This window comes from Aulostomus chinensis, chromosome 8 (genome assembly GCF_037954235.1).
Source record: "Aulostomus chinensis isolate RoL2024-O1b breed Wild chromosome 8, RoL_Achi_v1.0, whole genome shotgun sequence".
Classification (NCBI taxonomy): domain Eukaryota; kingdom Metazoa; phylum Chordata; class Actinopteri; order Syngnathiformes; family Aulostomidae; genus Aulostomus; species Aulostomus chinensis.
Genome location: NC_141327.1, coordinates 21,670,754 through 21,693,648, shown reverse-complemented (window position 1 = coordinate 21,693,648; position 22,895 = coordinate 21,670,754). Strand labels below are relative to the sequence as shown.

Genomic DNA, 22,895 nt, shown 5'->3' with positions numbered 1-22,895 from the left:
GCTGCTCATATTTGACTAGAACGACTCCACGCAGCTATCTATACCTATAGTCTCCCCCCTGGGGATTTAGCACCAGCTATAAATCCTTACATACTCCCAGCACCTCACTTGAATTAAAAAATAGAAGTGGCACTCTTCATAGTCATTGAGCCAGTCTAGCCTAATTACAGTGAGCATTTTTAATTGCACTTCATGTTAATATTTGTCATGAGAGGGACTTAAAAGGTAGTGCTGGGAATGACACAGACTGGCCACAGCAGCAGGACCAGCCATGTAGTTGGGATGGTTGTAAGTCATTATATACCACACATGATCCCAAGAGAATGAAACAGTCTGACATCATATCTAGATTAGTCTGCCTCTCTCAGCGTGGCTTTTTTGCGGTTGGACTTCGGAGTCTGGGGGATGCTGCTCGGGTGCCCAGCAGGGGATGAGTGAACATGGCAGTCAGCAGCAGGATATCAGAGTGGTCTAGTGAGCGTGAGTGCTGGAGCCACACTTTATGTGTTCCTCTGTATATTTCTTAGGGAAAGAAGAAGAAGCGGAAGAGGGAGAAGATGCAGGAATCGGCCACAGGTGAGAGCCAGTTCTTCACCCTTTGAGCTGGCACCGTTTTTCTTGCTTTGATACACTTTTGCTGACTTTCTATTGCATCTTTAACGCTGAGAAGTAGAAACACACACTAATCAAATCACCCACTGTCTTCACCCGTTTATAGTCACTAGTGACTTTCTTTGTTTCCATCCCCCCCATCTGTTTGTCCCTTGCCTCTCTCTCATCCCTGTTTTCACACATTACACCTACTTTGGGATTAGTCTGTCCATTCTATACGACTACTTACCGATTCTGGGCTTTGCACTGTTTGTTTGCCTGCTGCACTCCAGTATGTCTTTCTGCTGACCTTGTTTAGCTGCGCTTTTGAGCCTCTTCTCACCACTGCCACTATAATCCATTGAGAATTACATCTTAAGTAAAATGTCAGGTTTTTTTTTTTTCCTTTCTTTTTTCTGGTCTATGTAGACCAAACAGATGGCTAAGATATTTGCCATCCAGATACCTCAAATTTCTTAAAAAAGATGCAATTTTCTGCAGGTACAGGCCAGAGAATGAAAACGGCGTACATCTGAGAAAATGGTAAGAGAAACCCCTCTATCCCCTCCATGTCTGGTCGACGATATATGTCAAGTCTTTTTAAACTGCTCAACACTGACTTGAGTGTGTACTCACAGACTAATCCCTAAAAAGGTCCACCCTAACCTTGCCATAGTCATTGTGTCAGTAGTGTAAAGGCCTGAAGAGGGAGTATTTGTGTGTGCTTAATGGTCTCAACACAATAGACATTGGATTTTCTGCGTGTGTGCGCATACATACATACATGCATGTGTGTGTATGGTGAATTGTTTGAACACTGGTGGATGAAAGGTCTGAGGTGTGTCAGCGGTCATTTTTCTTCTGTCGTGTGTGTGTGTGTGTGTGTGTGTGTGTATGAAGAATCTCACAATACAACAGGGTTTGAATAAGATTGCTTAATGAATCAGAGAGTTCGTCCACTTTCTGTTTCCTAAAAATAGACTAAAACAGGAATGTGAAAACAGATTTAGTAGCCCGGAACATTTTTGTTCCTGCTGGTGGAAGCAGGACGTCATCTCGGCTCCATATGGGCTACATGTGTTGTGTCTCTGCATCTTTTGTGAAGCAGAGAAAGATTCTGAAGCTTTTTTTGTGTGGCTGGAACTTAATGAGATGCTATACCTTAATAAGATTTCATGCTATCTGGGGTTTCAGGGTGTCTATAATGCCTCCATAACAAAAGCACTCCATAGTGTTTTTTACATGTTGAGATTTATTGATTCAGATGACATGTCGAGCCTCCTCTCTACTGTCACCTGTCCTTTTTTTTGTTGAAAGGAGGATTAACATTCCCACTATGTGGCAAAGGCAACTCTATTTTCTCTCTTTCAGTCTTTTTTTTTTTTTTTTTTTTTTTTTTTACTCTCACTGGATCTTTTTCCTTCCATCTCCCTCCCCGTGAGTCTGGTAGCATCCTGTTTTCCACGCCCTTTCTGCTGCCGAAAAAGCCGGTCAGATGTGACAAATCTGGTCTTACGTCAAAATCACCCCAACCAGACAAAGGTTTTCCACTTGATGGATTCCTGACCTAGTGGCTCTCTCTGAACCTAAAAATTGGGCTTCTTTTCTCCTTTTTTTTTCCCTCCACCACGCAGCCGGTTTTCAAAGCGCAGAGAGCGAGCGCTAAAAAGCACTTTATCTCTGATCCAATAATTAGCAGCGCCTAGCCGCAGCGGGATGGACACCCTTGCTGATTCTCAGTGACAGCCTTAAACTAATATGCATAATACCAGGGATACTGCCACAACTCCCCAAGCCCTCAATTTATGCAGATCCCAAAGAGCTGGATTGAGGTTAGCTTGGTTTAGATGCCAAAAAACATCTTTAAATGAACTCGTTTGTCTATTTCTTTTCATCTGCCTTACCCTCTACCCCATCTGTGTCTACTCTACTCGAAAAAAAAAAAAAAAAAACTGGAAGGAAATTTGTTAATGAGTTGAATTTGAATCTGTTTTAGTGACATTTCAAACACTGCATTTTTTTCCATTACATCTTACTTATACGAAAATATTCCGCATAACCACGTGAAATGCTCCAGCCTGGGCAGATTTTATGACGTGAGCGGTGACTTCAAAACATTTCCATATTAAAATATGGCTTCAGCTGCTTGTGAGGCAAACCAGGAGTTGAGATGTTGAGCAGTTTTTTTTTTAATGGCTTGACGTCGGTTCTTTGTTATCTTTGGTAAGTCAAACAGTGGGCCCGCCACACAGCTGGCTCTCACCACAGTGGAACAGCTCAAGTCATTACTTTGACATTGCGAAATTAGGGTTTCCCCACGTCACTCCATTTCCCAGCTCTTTTTCTTACTCAGACTATAAATGTGCAGCATTTATCCTCTTACTCTTCCTTTGCTCTCTGTTCCTGCTCCCGTCTTTATTAAGTTCTCCCTCTCTTGCTTCCTCTTGTGCCGTTGGCCTTTTGTCTGACTAAGCCCACTGATTCACCACCTTTTGAGATAGTTATCTGGCCGAGACACATACATGGCCTCAAGGCTCTCTCCCGTCTCGGCCATTTAAAAAAAATTTCCTCAGGAGGGAAGACGGTCGTAACAAAGGTGGCTTTTTAATCTGACTAGTGAGGGGCCACAGAATGGCAAAAATCACAAAACTGCATGAGGGGCTCATGCTTATGAAGATACTCCTTTGTTGACACACAAAAATGGGCGTGTTAGCTTGTGCAGGAGCTTGTGTTTCATTAATGAAGTATTAACTTCAATTTTTTTCAGGATATCTATAGCTAATATAGCTTTTTAAAAATGATAGTAACTACGGTCACAGTCATGTCAGTCAAAACTGAAAAAGAGGGTTGTTGGTGGCCTCCTTGCTGTCGTTCTCTGGCTCGGCTCCCTCTGATGTGTGCAGCCAGAAGTCAGCTGTCAGGACTTTGATGAGCGAGGAGAGAAGAAGAAGAGAGGGAGAGTGTGTGTGTGTGTGTGTGTGTGTGTGTCGAGGGTAAGAAAAGGGCCAGAAGAAAATCCCTCCTCCTAGAGACTTTAGCCTATCTCACTCAACTGCCACTCATCCTTCAGCCTCCATCTCCTATTTTTTCCTCTTTTATTTGTTACTTCTCATCTTCTCTCTCTCTCTCTCTCTCTCTCTCTCTCTCACACCCACACACACACATACACACACACACACACACACACATATACACACACTCTCCCATCATATTTTGGTATTACACACAAACAAGAAGCCAGCCACACACTCTGGCTGCAATTAGGCAAGATTCTGCCTCTATTCCCCGAGTCGTTTCAATTTGGCACGGAGCCTCCAGCCCGCCGCGGCACAGCCCAGTGCCTCCCACACCCTGCTTATTAGTGACCTGGGATAATTGGGGAAGGGATCCGGATCACAAAACTGACTCTGGGTCTCGCCCAGAGCAGCGAATAGGAGATGAGGGTACATTTTTAGAACTGTACTTTTTTTTCTTTTTAATTTTTTTTTTTTTTTTTTTTTAGTTTTGGGTGGGAGAGAGATTTGGGTGTAAATCAGCTCTGGTGAGTGTCGCTCTGGGAAGGAAATAAAATCAGACGTGTTGATCGCCTCCCGTTCTCCCACTCGTCTGACCTCCACAAAGCCTTCTCTGTGAAGAAAAACGACCTTCGCAGCACTCAAGTGCATGGACTTCCAGACGGTTACAAACCTGCAATGCGAAGAATCCCTTCTTCTTAACTTGGCACCCCAATTTTTTCGCCAGCTAGAAAACAAGAGCAGGTATAACCCTCTCTCAGGTCTGTTTACATGTGAGAAAACGCAGCTTCAGCACTCCTATTGTTTAGACTGGCGCTCGAAATTTGTTTTGATTGAGTCACGGCCCCATTGTGTTGTGGCTCGGCCAGCTGCAGTAACAGTATGTGGGTCCAGTCTCTCTTCTGTTTTGTGATGTCTTCTCCACTTCCTCTCTCACTCTCTCTCACCCTCACACCTTCTCCCTCCACCTCTCCCCCTGTGGCTCCTCGAGGCACTGCAGCTCTTTTGGGAAAGGCGGAGATGTGCGACCTCATAAAACGCTCCCTTCATGCGATGCTTATCTGTGAATGAAAGGCCCTCGGGTGTCAGTGGGCACAGAAAGGAAGGGGACCGCAGGGCTGAAGGAAGCTGCATTCATTTGGGTTTTCCTCCGTCTGATTATTGTTGGAAGAGGTAAAACTTTGACGTGGGCCTCTGTACTCCAACCTCTCGTGCTAGTCTTTTCCGGCTCCTCTCCTCTGTCTTCACGGTGAATGCGAGTGGTTTCGGAGGCCTTTGAAGCGAGACCATAGTAGAGGGAGCAGTCATTGTGCAGCAGGCTCTTTGAATGTGCCCCCACCTCCCCACCTCCTCCTCCTTCTCTCACCAGCAGCAGCTCAGACTGAGCTGTGCGGGGGGCACACGGCCAGACTTCAACTACCGCCTCCCCCTAGCAATGCCGCCTCAGATGTGGGCAATGCCTCCCATTACCTCCCCCCTCCTCCCACACCGGTCTGTACTCCCCGAGTCTCACCCACACATGCCTGAGGTTTAGGGTTTTGGTGAATTCCCCCTCCCCTTTCCCCTTTTGACCACAACTAGACCCCACCCTTTCCTTCTCTCAAATATTGCACACAGACACCGTCTTCCCACTTCTTTCTTTTCACCCTCCGAGTTTCAGTCCTTCCTGACTGACTCTTTGATTGGAGGTTAAAAATTTCAAAGCTTTCGGCGAGCGAGGGATTTCTTTCATGATGAATGACTCAGAGCTGAAAAGAGCGCTGACCGTGCAAAGCATTTTGTTTTCAACTTTGCTTTCTCTACCAGGTGCCATTCTTTTTATTGCCCCTCTCATTTTTTTCCCCTTGTGTCTTCAAGAGCGGCACTACCACCAATTTTATAGAGTGAAGGCTCCTTTGAGAAGGTGTCACCAAAGGCAGCTGTGCGATCAGGACCAAGGTCACTGCCGAGACACGCCGCCACTCCAGACTAATCTCAAAGAGGGGACCTTTCCTCTCTAGACCTCACACTAGTGTTTGGTCCGACTGGTCCCTGTGGAGAGAGGGTCGGCTCTTAGGTTGAATGTTGATAAATGACTGATTTAATGATTTAGAAACCGCAACAACAAACACATTTCAGCTTCTAATACATAGCAAGGTTTATGTTTGACGGACGGGGGGATAAAACAATTACGTCATTAGCTTTGGAATTTTTCTGTCATTTTATCATTAACTAATTCAGTTATTGGTTGACAAATGTTTGCTTAATGAAAAAAAATTGCCACAATTTGACAGATGATTTGAAAGAGAAATGAAAGTTGGAGGTTTTCTAGCATTTGGGCAGGATGCACATCATCGGTTTCCAAAATATTTGTGCCTCTCTACTGCATAGGACGCCCAGTTTTCTGAAAAGACCATCTTTGCAAGTTTAAAGCTGAAATAAATGAAAAATGGTTCTCTTGGATGGCTCTGCCAGATCCCTCTGTGCTCGTATCGTCGTTCCCTCTCTGCCATGGTAAAGTCTGTTCCTCAGCCTGCACTGGAGACACCTCTCTCCACTTTGCTTATTTTTAGAGTAATTTGTCAGCAGTGTTTTCCTTTTTAATGGCACCAAAAGAAACCCCAGAGTTCCATGTAGGGAGGGAGGGGTGGGTGGGTGAATTTGGAGGGTAGGGGGCTATAAGGCGGGCGGTCCCCAGCTGCAGCCTCTTTGATTTGGCCTCGGAGGTGAAAGCGGCGATTGAGATGCGAGGCTGTGCCAGTTATCTTAACCTCCCACACTTCAAAAGCTGGGTGAGAGTTTGTCGGACTCTTTTCCCTCCTTCCCTCCCTCCGTCCCGTAGAGGGAAAGGAATGGGGGGGGGGCAAACCTTCGCTAACCCTCTGAACAGAGGAGCGTTTCATTTCCTGCAAAAAAGTCCAGCCGGCATTCCTGAGCACTAATGTAGAGGGAGGGGGAGGAGCTGGAGGGGAGAGGAGGGGTCAAGTTGCTCCTGAATCCCAGTGTTTGTGTCGGCTGGACCTTGTGAAGCGTTGGCCTGGTGCCCCCTACAACCAACCACCACGCAAGCACACACCTCTACTGTTACCACCAACACACACACACACCTCGCTCATAGCCCCTCAGGCCTCTTCCCCAGGCAGGAAGGCCAGCGCTTTTCATGTCTGCGGTGGGGGGAAGGAAAAATGTTCCCCAGGAAACAGGGTGCAGTGGCGGGCGTGCGGGCTCGCTTTGAGATCCTGGGATGAAAAGGGAGAGGGCGGCGGAGGTAAATAAAAGCGACAGGGGCTCTCTCTTTCTCTTGGAGCGCTGTGTTCCTTTCAGTTTCTCCTCCGTGCAGCTCTGGGTCAGCTCTCTTTGGGAAAGGTGGCCTCTGTCCTGTTCCCTTTTATCCACATGTGGTAAAGCAGTTTGCAGGGTGGTGTGAGTTAAGACTTTGGAGATGCAGCAAGCAGCAGGACTCAGCTGACTTCTCGCCTAAAAAAACACACGCTTGGCTTTGCCACAAGGGAGAAGCAAACTAATACCATTTCTTTAGCTTTTTTTGGTCTTCACAAAACATCCATCTTTTTAGTCGCAGGAGGCATCCACCTCTGTCTCTGCTTCCCTTCTTTGATCACAGATTCTATTTGATGCCGCTCGGGTCTAAAATAACTCTCCTTGGCTTGTCAATGGCTGAAGTTAACTGATATGTTAGCTAAAGCTCAGATCACAAGAGGGAAAAGAATATTTTTGCAGCACGACAAACAATTTCCCTGTTGGGGGGTGGGGGGGGGGGCAATTTCATGAGTCCTATGAAGTGGATCGAATAGTCAGGTAGCATTTTTACACATCTGTGTCACCCTGCACCTGAGTTTCATGTAATTGCCAACATCTCTTGATCGACTGCGCTGGTTTTAACCAACCGGGTCATGTGGCAATCTTCCCGTGGACAGTACTTCCTTGTCTTGTTTTCCCATCGCCCACCTACAGCGACCGCTTCAAATGTCAACCAGAAGCTGCACAATTGGGCGCTCGCCCTAGAGAGAGTAAGGAGGAATGAGTCATTCTGTGGAGGGCAAAGAAGAGCGAACCGCTGCCAGCTGGGTCACGGCAACCCCCATGTTGGACTAGATCAAAGCAGGCCGGCCCACATCCTGTCACTGACCTATAACCTCCTCTGTACTTCAGCGCTCGGCTCAACACTGCTGCCAAGGCTTCATTCGGTCAGCCGTAACACCCAAATCTGAAAAAAGAAGTGATTCTAGTGGTTCTAGTTTTGGTTGATGTGGATGTGATTAGAGGAATGTTATGTTTTTAATCTCCAGCATCGATTCTGCAGCAGTGACATCATCGTTAATGTGCTGGATTGAACGTGTTTTTTTTGTTTTTTTTTTTGTTCTTTTTTTTTCTCATTCAGGAGGAAAGCGGAACAACTTCTCCACATGCAAAGCGAAGGCAGCAGCTTCAGGGCCTCTGCTAGAGATGGAGGCCTGTTAGATTCCATGAAGACCCTTAAATCTCCAAACTGAAGCCTCCAGTTCTCAGAGGACCCTCTTTCTCCTCCTCCTAACCCCCACATAACTCTGCTCTTCTACAGTCACATGCCGCCACTACCACCACCACCACCCCCCCCCAAAAAAAACCCAACAAAAAAAAAAACGCTTCACTGTTTAACTCCTTCCTGAAGGCGCCTGCTGTAAAGACACTGAACTGAACAAGACAATCATGATAAGTAGGAGCACCCTCACACTACCACCTCCGCTCACCCAGAAAAGATCCGTCTGTGGTTTTGTCACCTTCTTTTCAAACAGCTTTACTGCGATCTAAGTCACTGCACTGAAAAAAAACAGCAATTTTGGATGTGCACACTAACGTCCCTCCCCACCACCACACACACACACACACACACACACACACACACACACACACACAAAAACACACACACTCCTTGCACCAACACGTGTTTCTAAGTTATTGTAAGTTATTTGTCACATCTGTTCCTTTTGTACAGTTCATCAGGCCAACATTCCCTTTTCACACCCCCACTCCCTCCTTTCTCACTCTCTCACTGGATTTTTTAGACCATTTTGGGGTTTCGCCCGACTGACCAAACACCTCTTTTAGATTGCACTAAGGAAGATGGAGGGATCTCATCTTGACTAAGAAACGTCCTCAAGACGCCGTTTGTTGATGACCAGTTGGTGCAAAAAAGGATCAACATTATGATTTGCTTTTTATTTTCGACTGAATTTTATTTTGAATGCTTTTTGTATCTGGAAACCCTTTTGTTTTAATTTCTTGGTGTATATTTTAGTGATTTTTTTTTTTAAATATTGTTTTTTTTTTATATAGTGGTATATATGAAAATAAGCTTTGGACACAGGAAAGCCATTTTTCTTGTTGAAGCATCTTGCAGAAAATTGAAACTTAAGGCTTCTTTTGATAACTATTTGTAACAAATAGTGACCTCGAGTCTTGCTCAGATGTAAAATAATGCTCAGTATGTGTACTTTTTAAAACTGTCAGGATATGTCAATTTTCTTGGTATTTTTGCAGGCAACATTAGGACAAAGGCGAGAGTGATAGCTCAGAGGCCTATATTTTATTGTTCTAAAACATGACAAATGAAGCAGATATATATATTTACCCCAGCACTTGGCAGTCATTCTTTTATTGCAATGGACCTTTGTCTTTTCTCTCTGGTAGCTAATAGTGTGGTCTTTAGCCATGTTGTTTTGTTTTGGTTTTTTTTTTCCCCCATGCAAGCATCTCTGTAATATTTTGATTTTAATGCTCTATTTTAGTATTCCTCGATGAATTCCTCTTTTGTTTATCATATTTTGGGTCACTGTTATCTTGGCGCAGCATTTTGCTTCCCAAGTGGTCATATTTGAACTGTTTCAACATGTTTTTTTTTTTGGTTTTTTTTTTTAAAGAAAAATAAAATGGCACCATTGGCTCATTTGATCACTGGTGTGGTGGAAAGACCAGAGCTGGATGTGCCAGATGTAACAGTGTGTGTGTCATCATTGGAGGTTAAAATGGAGTTACACATAGGCGCTGCTGTAAAACAAGGAGAACAAATTGAGGAGAATATGATTTTTTAGTCTTTGTGGAAACTTCAAAAAGCTTTAAAAAAAAAAAATAAAAATTGACAAGCAATTGCTTGTGTGAGAAAACGCACGACGCCCGCAGCAAGATTCACATATTGCAATAAAAATGAAAGAGAAACCTACGTCGTTTCAGTATTTAAAACATTCGGTTGTGTAATGCATCATTTCAGAGGTTAGATCCGTCTTCTTCGAAAATAATCATCAGGTAAACACTTTCAATTCAGGGGTTTTTCTTTTTTTTTTTTTGAAAAAGTGTCGAAGTAAAAAAAAAAACTTACATTTTTAATGAAAGAAGCAACATCAAAGGAAAATGTATTTCTAGACAAATGTGACCTCTTGTATGTTCCTATCCAAGTAAAACAGCACCACCTTGTGTTCTTAATGGGTTAATGGGAGGAAAACCGAGAGGATTCTGGATTTAAAATGATAAAGATCTGTGAATGTTCTGCAGTAAAGTCTCTCTCTCTCTCTCTCACACACACACAGACACACACACACACACACACAGCAGTTTACCTGGGGAAAAAAAAACTACAAACGTCAAATGGACCTTTAACATGAATAAAAATGGTGACAGAAAGACAAGAATTAAGTACAAATCTTTTTTTCTTCATACTCTGGGCACTTCTCTTGGACTCTATCCAGTAGTACCTGACGACACCGAGGAGCAGCAGTGTATCACGAGCGTGAGGACCTGCTCGCTCCTGCCAGGCTCAGCTTGCGTCTGACATCATCGCTGGAAGAACCCCTGCAGATACTAGACGGGTGTCCTGACGTGCGACACGCTTTGTTTGAGGGGAGCGTCAGCAGGAAGACGTCGGTCTACATTTTAAGGATGATTTCAGCAGGGCATTTTGAAAGTGTGGAAGCGTGATTCACCCCTTTTATAACGAACCTGCTGAGAGCAGGGGCATGCTAATTGACGAGGATCCCAACTGCCAGATAAACTGTGTAAGTACAAAATGAGGTCTTCATAAAAGTACTTCCACACCAGAGTACTTCTCCCGATGCTGCTCACACACCTGCTGCAGACAAAAGAGGATGTTACTAGCTAAAGTTGCGGTCGTCCTCCGCTGTCAGTACACGGTGGTGAGGCGGGAAACCAACTAACCTGAGTAGTGAGGACACACACCCTTGCTGTGTAAGTTAACATTTTTTCCATTCTGCCCCAGAACTGAACGGCTTCTTCCTTGGCCCATGTTTCACCCCTCCTCAGAGTCTGCAGAAAACTGGCTGCATAAGTTTATCGTGAATTATCATTTTAACAAATGAAAATGTTCAACTGAGTATCAACTTTTATAAAGTAATCTGAGTAGTGAGGTGGCTTAATGAAAGTTACTTATCGCAGCAATATATTGCGAGTGGCAGTGATATATGGTCATTACATCACAGCTACCAACCAATCAGATGTTGTTTTCTACCTGTTCAGCGAACCACAACGATGCATTTATAAATTTCGTGACCTGGCAAATATGAGACTTTCACACGTGGTCAAGGAGCCTGACCCTGGTCTTTTATTTCACACTATAAAACCAGACCGGACATGATGGCGTTATTTAAAAATCTGTTTCATCGGATCATCTCTTCACTCGCGGTAAGACGAGACTCAGCTGGACATTCCGCAGCATCGTGGACCGGCAGACTCAAGTCCGCCATGTCGACAGAAAGGCACAGCAGTATGTTGGCGTGACACGTTCAACCCTTCCACCTCCTCCTCAGTCCTCATGATGGATTCATCTTCTGATTCATTTCAAGTTACTTGTACTTGTAGAATCCTTCTCCAGTCTTTTTACCGTATTTGCCCTCGGCGACCAACTTGTTCAGCAGTTCACTCTGGGTAAAGAGCGGGTTCTCAGGGTCCATGGCGCTCCAGCCTGATGACACACAACAGTAAGATCGCTCAGTTTCTCCTTGACGCAGTCTCATATTATAGCACAACTTCTACTCACCATCCATAATGAACTTTGCTGTATCTAATCCTACGTAGTCCAGGAGCTCAAAGGGTCCCATGGGGTAACCTGCACCGAGTTTCATGGCAATATCAATGTCTTCTTTGGATCCGTGACCTGAGGAAGAGAAACACATGCAGAATGAATCATTGTGCAGCAATCACAGTATTTTGGTGCGTCTCCTGACTGCAGCCCGCTCTGATCACATGACTTACAGTGCTGCTGTCACCAGGCACGAGGACACAGTGAAGACTTACTAATATGTCCTAAAGCCTGAGTCCAGTGCTACGATTACACCAAAGTAGAGAAGTCAAGATCAGCGATGGTGCGCGTACCTCTCTCATGCAGGCGGATGGCCTCCATCATGTAGGGGACAAGGAGGCGATTCACTATGAACCCTGGCGTGTCCTGAACCAAGAGACAGCCGACAACAAACAACATATCGATTACTTGAACTGAACGGAACTTCTTGTTACTCGTTCTTTTTTTGACCAACCCCGTTCCGCAGCTGATGGCTCATCTGGAATAAGTTCTACGTGTCTTGGCTGCAAAAGAACCACGACTCGGCAAAGAAAACTGCTTCAGCACAGACGCCGTTAAGCCTTTCACATGATCAGGGAGCAGGTTCCGTGATCCAGCGTTCTCGCCATCAAAGCTGATGGTGGTAAGTTTGGCAGCGGAAATCCAGACGTACTTCTACTGCTGCAGGAGTGCGACAACATCCCACCGACCCTCCTCACTGCGTGGTGGTACACGTGAGTGAGGAACACAAGCCATGCTCCCTCCGTCGTAGCGCCACACGCGCGTTAGTCAATGAAATGAATGGTTTTAGAGTTGCTCTCATCCATCTAGAGGGAAATATCAGCTCTGGGCTTTGAAAGGACCATGAAACTAATAAATAAACTAAAGAATAACAAAGCAGGACCACAGAGCTGAGGAGCGGAGCACAGGAACTCCTCACGGAGCTCCTGCTCGGCCTCATCTTACCTTGCAGGACACTGGAGTTTTCCCAAGTGCTTTGCTGAAGTTCAGCAGGGAATCAAAGGTCTCTTGGCTTGTAGCTGAGGTTCCGATGACCTGTGGATCATCAGCTGACATCATCAAGGGCTCTCTGGCTTGAGGCCAAACTGACAGGACACCCAGGATCATGACATAGTTTGTTGTGATGGAAAAGAGTATGCTGTCGTACCGACAATCAATATCTTTGGTAGATTTCCTGTTTCCTGTCCAATTTTCTTCTCTCACCCTGCTTTTTTTGCCTTCCAATCACAGAGCAGTTTCAAAAACAATTTTGTCATCTTATTTTTAACGATGTGAAAGTCACACAGCTGCACGTTTGCATCTCTCTGACGTGCAGCTGCCAATCATCTTGAGCTCATGGTTTGGACTTAAATATTACACCTGTAGCCCCACTTCCTCCCGTGTAAACACGCTTAGTCCCCGTCTAACAGCAGGCCCCGGTTCCAGACGCACCTCGACAAGCTTCATCATGGGGACAGGGTTGAAGAAGTGCAGTCCGCCGAACCTGTCCAGTCTGCTGGTGGAGCGGGCGATGTCAGAGACGGGCAGGGAGGACGTGTTGCTGGCAAAGATGGTGTGTCTACAACAACAACAGCCAGTTACATTCACTCCCTCCTCAGACGCCGCGTGACAATGACGGGATTTGGGATCATGTGGTAATTTAACCCTCCGAAACCAAAGACATCAGAAAAATGTATGTCACATTTAAAATACGTCCCAAAAACATGGACAGTTAAAGAAAAATCTGCCTTCCTCTGGACAACTGAGAAGCTGTGATTGACACAGCTGGGACAGTCACATGACCAAAAGTCAGCTGTTACTGGTAGAAACTGTCTAAAAACAATATAATCCATTCCATATTTCATATACATATAATCTAAAATGGATATTTCCATGTATGTGTGTCATGATTTTTATCACTTGAATGCACTTGGAAAAATGTTCAATATCTTGATACCTTTTTTCAAGCGTAAAAGAAATGAGATTGATAGAATAAACAGAAATAAGACAACGCTCACGCTGGTGCCAGCTTGTCGAGTCCCCCGAAGAGATCCTGTTTGATTTTCAGATTTTCCACGATGGCCTCCAACACCAGGTCTGTGCTCTGAACTGCAGAACCAGCATCTGATGAGGTGGAAATATTCTTCAGGACTTTCTGAATGAACTCTTCCCCTGCCTGAAAACAAACCAAACACCAGTTATCTCCCTGACGATCCACTCCCACTGTCTGGACGCGCGTGACTCACCTCGGGCTTGTCAGCAAACTTCTTCTTGACCACCCTCTTCAGGCTCCCTTCGATCCCCTTGACCGACTTCTGTAGGATGTCGTTGGACGTGTCCACCAGCGTCACTGTGTGGCCGGTCGATGCAGCAACCTTTCAGAAACGTGGGACACGATGAGAGTCAGTTGCAGCCGGACCAGGTGTGGTACATCCGGAACATCCCCACAGTAAGAAGAGTGTGAGCTGCTGATTGTCCCACAATACAATGCATGATTTTGGGAAAAGAGAGAGAAAATCTACATGCTCTGAAAGACAACTTCTCTTTTTACTGCTGTCCATTGGTTCAAGTAATTCAAGTAACACGTTTTATTGGATAACAGCTACAAAAAAACGCAAGAGCATTAGACCTCTACAACAGCAAAAACAAGTAGATTGCCCCCCCCCAAAAAAAACAAAACAACAACAAACAAAACAAAACAAACAAACACTGATCCAAGAATCTGTACAATGATTCTCTGGTAACAGGTGACTGGAGATAAACATGGAGGGGCGACACCTTGTGGCCATATCAGGAAATTCCTACGGCGCATCAACAATTCTTTGTTAAATAACTTTCTCAATGTGTACAATGAATTGCAACTCAACAACTGAACAAACAAACAAAAAAGTTTCCTAGTGAGGACTGTCGGTGTGTTTGCTGTAACAAAACCACTGCTTATAACACATATAAGACGATTTACTATAAAAGTTGTCTATTTGGAGTGTGACTGTGGAGCTGAAGGGGACTCGGTCGCTTATGATATGAACCAACAAAACTAAAGATATTTATTTCTACATGTTTAATTATCATGCTGTCGTTTCCCCCACATTTTTTAACGCGATGAAACAAAACAGAAAATCTATTTCTGCAGTGATAAAGTCAGATCTGTCAGCTTTATTGTTGTTACTTTTAAGTAAACTGTAATATTTATATATTCATGAGCACAGTAGGCGCTGACCCTTTGAGCTCTCCATGATAAGGCTAATAAATTGTGAGACATTACAGCTGGCTAGCTACAACAGCTAGCTACGCACTAGCTACACCGGCTAACTGCCACAGCTAGCTACGCGCTAGCTCTACTCGCTAACTACACTAGCTAGCCGTGTGGTAGTTGTCTGGCTAACATGAGACATTCCGTACTTGTGCGATTCCTGCGCCCATCTGTCCTCCGCCGATGATCACGACATGTTTAATGACGACCCTCCTGACCGCCGAGGAGGAGAAACCTCTGCAGATCTGGTGAGTAACGAAAGCCATGATGTGAAGTGAGGTAGGGAAGTAGGGAAGGGGGGGTTGCAGTCGGACTGAGCAGGAATAGATCAGGAAGGTCGCCAATCACGTGGTCCTTTAAACTTTTGGCGACCTTTCACACAGATAGGTAGGACAGAGGTGAAACTGGACGTTAGGCGATAACCAAAGAGTTTCTCAGTACAAATCCTTCGACTCATGTATTCTCTGGTGTAAGCCGTTTGCGCAGTTGATCTTAACTTTACGGTAATTTATCCACTCTTGCACAGGTGTCGGAGCACTAATACACTAAACTAGATCAGTCACTTCAGATTCAGAGCTCTGTTGCTCACAGGAATACTGTTGATTTTTATCTTCATTCATTTATCTCAACAAACACAATGGGTATACCATTGCAGAAGTGTACTTCCATGTCTCCATAAGATGTGGCCCTTGACCTCTGACACCCCCCCCCCCCCAAATATTTTCATGTTGTCCTTGAACCCCAGTGAATGTTTGGACAATTTAGGAAGAAAATTCCTCAAGGCATTCCTGAGATATTGTGTTCATTTGAGGTAACAGTGACCTTTGACCTCCAGCATATTTTCAGTTCATCCTTCAGTTCCAGTGGATGCTGGGGGACGGACGGACAGACAGACGGACCATAAATTCAGATCTGTGAGATGAAGACCTGACCTGAGCTATTAGAATGTTTATTGTAAATTGTACCATACAGCCAAAACAAAAAAAATGAAATGATTTCAGGGCATTTCAAACATTTTTTTATTGACATTAAATTAGTAGAGAAATATTCATCAGCTCTCGTAGTGTTTATCTAACGCTGTTTACATTAAGAGAAAATATTTCCTCCTTGGCAGAAGAAGAAATTATTATTAAAATAATATTTCTATAAAAAACATCAACATGTTTTTTTTTTTTTAAACTGCTGTTTAACTCAATACAATGATAAAATCTCAAGTGATCCAGCAGGATTTTCAAAGAGCAAAGCACAGGCCTTAATTATGTCATCAGTTTTGAACAACAAAAAGACATAGATAATATTTTGAAAATAGAACAATACACTTGTGTGTCAGGTGGAGGCATAACACATGTTTTGTGTGCAGCTTCTAAATGAAATGATTTAAATCAGTTCTGAATCGTAACAATGAAAATGTAACATCCCTCCTGTTCGGGTCACCTCTAATGACCGTTGAATTGATTCCATTATTGCTGTAGTAATAAAATATTAAATATGCACAGTCAAACCAGACTGAGCAGAAGAGTAACATTCCAATTAAAAAAAATACTTAAGTACTATATTTTTTATAGGACACACTGTCCTCGGTCCCCCCAGGAGACCGAACATCTGAAGTCCATGTCAACATGCACCATGGGCATGAGGCGGGGTTCACCCTGGACTGGTCACCAGTCCATCCCAGGGCCAACACATAGAGACAGACAACCATTCACACTCACAGTCACACCTACGGTCAATTTAGAGTATCAATCAGCCTCGTCCCCTCTTGATGTCTTTGGACTGTGGGAGGAAGCTGGAGTACCAGAGAGAACCCACACAGGAACAGGGAGAACATGCAGACTCCACACAGAAAGATCCTGTGTCCGAGCCACGGATCAAACCGGAACCTTCTTGCTGTGAGGCGACAGTGCTGACCACTGCACCACCGTGCCGCCCCCGTTCCCAAGGCAAACTGCTAAAAACAATAAGGTCGGGAAACTGTTTCAACTGCGGGGGCTCACACACACGGCATAAGGGCAGGGGGTGAGGGTCAGGCCGAAGCGTCCATGCAGGGGAGGCGCAGGCGCCCCCTCCGGTAGTCTGAACTTGAAGGCTTGCAGTAAGCTGGTAACCATCAGGAAGAGCTCCATCTTTGCCAGCTGTTCACCCATGCACACCCTACGACCTGAGGGACACGGGGTGGGGATTTGGGGGTGGGGTGGTTAATCAATAGATTAGTGTTGAAATAATATGGCTTATATAAGTGAGGGTTAGCATACCAATCCCGAATGGTATGAAGCACTCTTTCCTGAGTAACTTCCCCTCCACATCCAGGAAGCGTTCTGGGTTGAAAGTGTCCGGGTCATCCCACATGGAGGGGTCTCGGTGGACCGACCACAGGTTGGGTAGAATAACTGTTCCTCGGGGAATAGTGTAGCCTCGGAAATCTGCAAGAAGGAACGATGTGATAATGGAGCCACCTCACTCACAGATGACAAGTCAACAACATTAAAGAGCCTAGTGTTGACAGTGCTGAGATGTAATTACTGTCCGAGACTTTGAGGTCAATCTAATAAGAATTAGATTGTGAGAAATATTTTAAAAGTATTCTCAATACTTTAAGCCTCAAAAGAAAAACACAATGGTAGGTCACTGGCATTCTTACTGTGAAACAATGAGTTTGTGTCTGTTTTATTTATGTTAAGTCGATTGGAGCAACGATCGAGTTTCACGTCACCTGCAGTCTTGGAGGCCATGTGAGGAATCCCCAAAGGAACAACTACAGTCAGTCTCTGGACCTCCATGATGGTGGCCTCTGTGAAGGGCAGACTGACCCTGTCGATCAGAGACGGGCCCCGATGTCTGTCTACCACACTGTCAATCTCAGCCTGGACCTTGTCTGGAGCAGGAGACACAAAAACAAGATATATACGGTATATAGTTTAAGCAGCCTGCAGGGTGCCGATCAAACCTACCATTTTTGTCCACTTGGTGGCAGCAGAAACCACCACAGCATCAGGGTTGAAGAGCCACGTTTGGAGAGATGGTAAACGTGAGCTCCGTGTTCTCTTGTCTTTCACTGACTCTAATCTCCATCAACTTCAGAGAGAAATATCTGGCTCTTTATTGTAAATGTTCCTCTTGGTCCAACTGCTAGTAGCTAGCTGTGTGTTGGCAGTTTGTTGCTCAGCCAATTGTGAACTGTGGATTTCTACAAGGTTTTTTTTTTTCCCCTCTGAAAAAAGTTGCCCGCTGCGGCCAAAAATAGACATTCAGAGATTGCAGCCTGACTGTTAAACAAGCAGCTGAGACTCGGATCTGAAAACCCACAAAGCAGAGAGGAGGAGATAATCCTCTCCGTTCTCATTGTCACATTGCGATCATAAAGAATATTGATGACAGGCTCTTTAGGCCGGTCAAAGCTGCAAATGAGTGCATGCAAGCAGAAAACTCTTCTCACAGGTTTAAAAACACCTGACAGTGTGTCCGAGAATGTAAGCTCCACCCATCAGTGTTTCAATCTTCATTACACCTAAACCAGACCTACAAAGTTGCCCAAGAACTGCATCTTTGATTTACATTCAGTATTCTAGAATGGGTTGACAAATCATCTTGTCGGGAATATTAGTGGATCGTTACTTTTTTTTCACTCTGTTACTTTTCTTTGTTAATCAAAAATTGTACCAGAAACTCCCATCAGAAATCTGCTTTTAGCAGACTTTATCTGACAAAAGATCTCATTTCTTTATTAATTCTGAGTGTTTAAAGTCTATTTTTGTATATTCTCAGTCATCCAGGTCGTCGTAATTCTCAAAAATAATCAATATCTGCAACTGGACTCACCTCTTGTTAGGGAAGCTGTTTCTCCACTCATCCAAGAAGCTTATTCAGTTCATTCAAGCTTCTTTATAGATTCTGATTACTTTGGTTTTTGGTGGCGTGTGTCCGTTGGCAGGATTATGCAAAAACTATGAGGCTAATTTACACCAAGCTGCGTGGAGGGGGCGTAGAAGGGGAAAATTAGTTGTGGCGCCACCTGGTGTCTATCCCAGCAGCCTTCGGGCGAGAGGCGGGGTTCATCCTGGACGGGTCCCCAGTTCATCACAGGGCCAACACATAGAGACAGACAGCCATTCACACTCTAAGTCACACCTACAGTCAGTTTAGAGTATCAATCAGCCTTGTCCCTTGGATTCACTAAATTGACCGTAGGTATGAATGTGAGTGTGAATGGTTGTTCGTCTCTCTATGTTGGCCCTGCGATGAACTGGTGACCTGTCCAGGGTGAACCCGGCCTCTCGCTCAGCCCCCCCGTGACCCTTACTCGTAAGGAATAAGCCGACGACGACGGATGGAATCAGCCTCGTCCCTTCTTGATGTCTCTGGACTGTGGGAGGAAGCTGGAGTACCAGAGAGAACCCACACAGGAACAGGGAGAACATGGAGACTCACACAGAAAGATCCTGTGTCCGAGCCGGGGATCAAACCGGAACCTTCTTGCTGTGAGGCGACAGTGCTGACCACTGCACCACCGTGCCTCTTCTTCACTTTTCAGTAACCTCGAATATAGCAAGAGAGTGCTCATCTCTAAGTGGATGCTGGATTGAAACAATGATCAAGGGAAGAAAGATAAAGATCCTTTGAGCAGGAAGCTTCAATTAAGAGTTTTATCATGCAGTGGCAGACTACAGCACCATCTAGTGGCCACAGGAGGTGATGCGTGCACCACAGTGCAGTCCACATACTAACAGGTTTAACCGCCTTCTCCAGTCATAAATCATGCGAGGGCCCAATCATCACCACTTGTAGTTTTAATTAGGCCCCAAGCATGAAAGTGTAAGGGGCTCCAAGGTCACCTCAGCAGAGGGTTGTGTTCTCTGAGTGCTCGGTTAGAGATATCCATAATATTACAGGATATTTGGAGTATTTGTGGGGATGGTCCTGCAACTTCACTCCTCTAGTATCATTTGTGTCCGTTAGAGCTCAATCAACCTTTACACGTTCAAACTGACACAAACCCACCCAGTTAGCAAACAAAGGACTGTTGCTGCTCTTACCTTGGACGTCGGGGTGTAGGACCATGTAGAGCAGAACCCAGAGAACTGAATTGGTGGTGGTGTCAGTGCCTGCGATAAAGAGATCTCCGATTATATAAAAGAGGTAGTCTTCGGTGAAGGTGCTGTCCTCCTCTCCAGCTGCCTGCTGAGCCAGCATCTCTATCAGGTACATGTCTACTAGATCCCGTGGGTTATCAGGATCCAGTGTGTCCCGGTGATCTGCAATGATCCCTTTCAGAAAAGCTGTAATGTCTCCCTCCACTTGCCGTAACTCTTTGAAGACCCCAAATGGCAGGTAGTACAGCAGTGGAAAGATGTTGATGAGGACTGCAGGGCTGTTCACACAGATCTCCAGCCCACGCACCATCAGGTCCAGCAGGGTGCGGAACTCAGGGTCTTCATGGTGGAAACGCTGACCCAGGATCAGAGAGCAGATGACATTGGAAACAGCATTGCTGATCAGCGGGGCCGGGTCCACGCCAGTGCCTCCGGACTCCTCCTCCAGTCGCAGTAGCTCGCTTTTGACGCTAGTCAGACCTTGTAGGACGTGAGGCTCCAAGCTCAGTGTCCCAACGCCAAAGCTTCGGAGAGTAGCGTGGCAAAACTTCCGGTGTTTTTTCCAGACTGGCCCGTATGGTGCAAAGACTATTCCTTCAATTCAGATTAAAGCAGAAAACCATCATAAATATTAGTCCTTGAATCACTCAAAACAGTCGGTCAGAGACCGCCTCTCTCTCTCTCTCTTTCTTGTCATGTTACCTGATTTTGACTACATGATAATAATTCAAATTCATCTTTACATGTGTTAATTGTGGTTGAGAAACACTTCATTAGTTGATAACATGGAATTAATCAAGTAGTTGTTTCAGTTTTTCAGTATACCGCAAGGGATTAACAAAGGATTACTCTACACTCTCTCTCTCTCTCTCTATTTATCAAGCAAACATGGCACGGCCAAACATAAAAAAAACAAACAAAAGCACAAGCACACATCTCTTTTACCTTTTCTCATTGAAAACAAAAGAATATTTATGTTTTCAACTGTCTGATAAACAAAAGAAACAATTACAACACGTCACAGAAGTCATTTGAAAGCAATTTTTTTTTAAAACTCCTTATTTTAATGACAAAATGATTCCTCAGTTGATCTGTAAAATTAACAATTTTTGTTTGTTTGATTTTTAACGCCGCCTCTCACCCGAAGGCTGTTGGGATAGGCTCCAGCCCCCCAGCGAACCTTAACAGGATGAGCAGTAAAAAATGGATGGATGGATGTTTGATGTTAGCTTTATTGTTTCTATCGTGTGAGTGAACCTGAGCGGCTGATTGGCTTGTTCTCTTAGGTGTCACTGATCTTCAGCTGCATCCCAAACAAAGAACAAACACAGCCACACCTCCTTGGTGGGTCCAATCAGAACAACTCAACTAATAAGAATCTAATTATAAAGCTAGCTGAGTGAGCGTGCTATTACGTGCTTATTTAGGAACAGATGAGAGCGCAGAAACGAGGTGGTATTGTGTCACCTTTGCGTTTGGTCATGATGGTGACTACAGGGATATCCGGTCTGTCGGAGAAGACGTCGGGGTGGTTGGACAGAGCATCTCTGAGCACCTCGTAACCGTTCAGCACCACGATCAGCTGATTCCCTACAAACAGGCTGTACACGTTGCCGTACACGTTGGCCAGCTCCGTTAAAGCGATCGCAGGAGTTTTACCGGGGCTCTCTGACGCCTTTCCAAATTTCCTCAGGATGAATGTCGGAACAAGAAAGACACCGAAGTTTCCCACGACCGGCAGTGGCTTCGGACCCGGAGGAATATTTGCCAGGTCACGTCGTCGCTTCTTGTAAAAATGAACTAAAAGGTAAACAAATAAGAAGACAAGCAGGGCTACAATGTTTCCTCCTGACAGCAGAGAGACGCACACATGCTCCAGCCACGACAGAAGAGCCATGCTAACTCACGCAGCAGCGATACTCGCCGGGGTCACGGGTCCTTCATGTTAACTAACCAAACTTCCATCACTGTTGACACATCATAGACGAGTTCAGGTTCTTCCTGTGATGCTTTCCCATTACTGGCCTCCTATTGGTGGCGAGAACAGCGGCCCGCTGTGATTGGCTGGTCCCGACAGTGACGTCGCGTTGATCTCGCGAGGAGTATCGTCACGATTTTGAAGATAAGAAACAAATGTGTTGAGCGTGGTGATAACACATGGAGCGCAGTTGTCGACCTCTTTATCTCATCAGCTCAAATTAAGATGCTCTAAAAGGTTGTTAACTCCTCACTGAAGCCCAGACAATGTTGGAGCTCGAGTGGAAACATATTAAAATCCCTGTCTATTACTTTTAATTTACTCTTCAACAAGATTGTCACTTGAATAATATTTTATATTGCATATATTGCCTATTTATGCATGATTTTTTTTTTGGGGGGGGGGGCTGATCTCATGTTGTGTTCTGTCCTTACATCTTACTATGTATGACTATTAGGGAATTTGTATTAATATGTTTATTTTAAGTATCTGGCTGCACCTATCCTGCCAAGTTCTTGAATCACAAAAGGACATTTTCTAAATCATTTCCTAAGACTGTACGTTTTCTGTCAGAGTTGATCCCTCCACTAACAGGAAAGGTCTTACCTCTGTCCAAATCTGTATATTTCCATATTTTTATGCTGCCCCAATTTTTGTTATCTCTTGTATTATTTTATTTCTATATTTTCTCATTTTACTCTTTCATGTAAATCCAACCCAGTCTGTAGATGCCGATCCTCTTATCTGACTGTTCTATTCGGTGCATTTCCTATGTACAATACATTTAAAAAGTATTCATCTGCAGCTCCTCTATACTTGTAACCAGTATAGTGATGTTGTGGGAACAAAACACAAATTCATGTCTAAATGACAAATTTGGGTTTGGAGTACCATATTTTTTTGTGGATTAGAGGAGGCTGACAGAAGG

At 44.7% G+C, this 22,895-nt stretch overlaps 3 protein-coding genes across 8 annotated transcripts in view; 1 reads left to right on the top strand and 2 right to left on the bottom strand.

Moving 5' to 3' along the window:
- The window catches only part of lef1 (lymphoid enhancer-binding factor 1), a 41,683-nt gene extending 33,251 nt beyond the window's left edge, over positions 1–8,432 (top strand). The window contains exons 9-11 of one of the 6 annotated variants that reach the window (XM_086211674.1): positions 537–576; positions 1,093–1,134; positions 7,984–8,432. In XM_086211674.1, the coding sequence (XP_086067800.1) occupies positions 537–576; positions 1,093–1,127 (75 nt within the window). In that variant the 3' untranslated portion in view covers positions 1,128–1,134; positions 7,984–8,432. Of the gene's footprint in view, positions 1–527; positions 577–1,092; positions 1,135–7,983 lie in introns of all 6 variants that reach the window. The other 5 variants (XM_086211673.1, XM_086211672.1, XM_086211671.1 and 2 more) reach the window with 5 other exon arrangements.
- A 2,734-nt stretch (positions 8,433–11,166) lies between these two features.
- On the bottom strand, positions 11,167–15,250 carry hadh (hydroxyacyl-CoA dehydrogenase). Its single transcript, XM_086210234.1, has 8 exons — positions 15,052–15,250; positions 13,896–14,024; positions 13,668–13,825; positions 13,102–13,228; positions 12,616–12,705; positions 11,964–12,036; positions 11,629–11,745; positions 11,167–11,553 (listed from the first exon to the last, which is right to left on the bottom strand). Exons 1-8 carry the CDS (start codon positions 15,166–15,168, stop codon positions 11,435–11,437), a joined length of 930 nt encoding a protein of 309 aa, XP_086066360.1. The 5' UTR covers positions 15,169–15,250; the 3' UTR covers positions 11,167–11,434.
- Positions 15,251–15,905: 655 nt separating this feature from the next.
- Positions 15,906–21,978, bottom strand: cyp2u1 (cytochrome P450, family 2, subfamily U, polypeptide 1). Its single transcript, XM_086211668.1, has 5 exons — positions 21,457–21,978; positions 19,933–20,583; positions 17,613–17,774; positions 17,155–17,322; positions 15,906–17,060 (listed from the first exon to the last, which is right to left on the bottom strand). The coding sequence occupies exons 1-5, from the start codon at positions 21,884–21,886 to the stop codon at positions 16,879–16,881; spliced, it is 1,593 nt and encodes a 530-aa protein (XP_086067794.1). The 5' UTR covers positions 21,887–21,978; the 3' UTR covers positions 15,906–16,878.
- Positions 21,979–22,895: the final 917 nt, after the last annotated feature.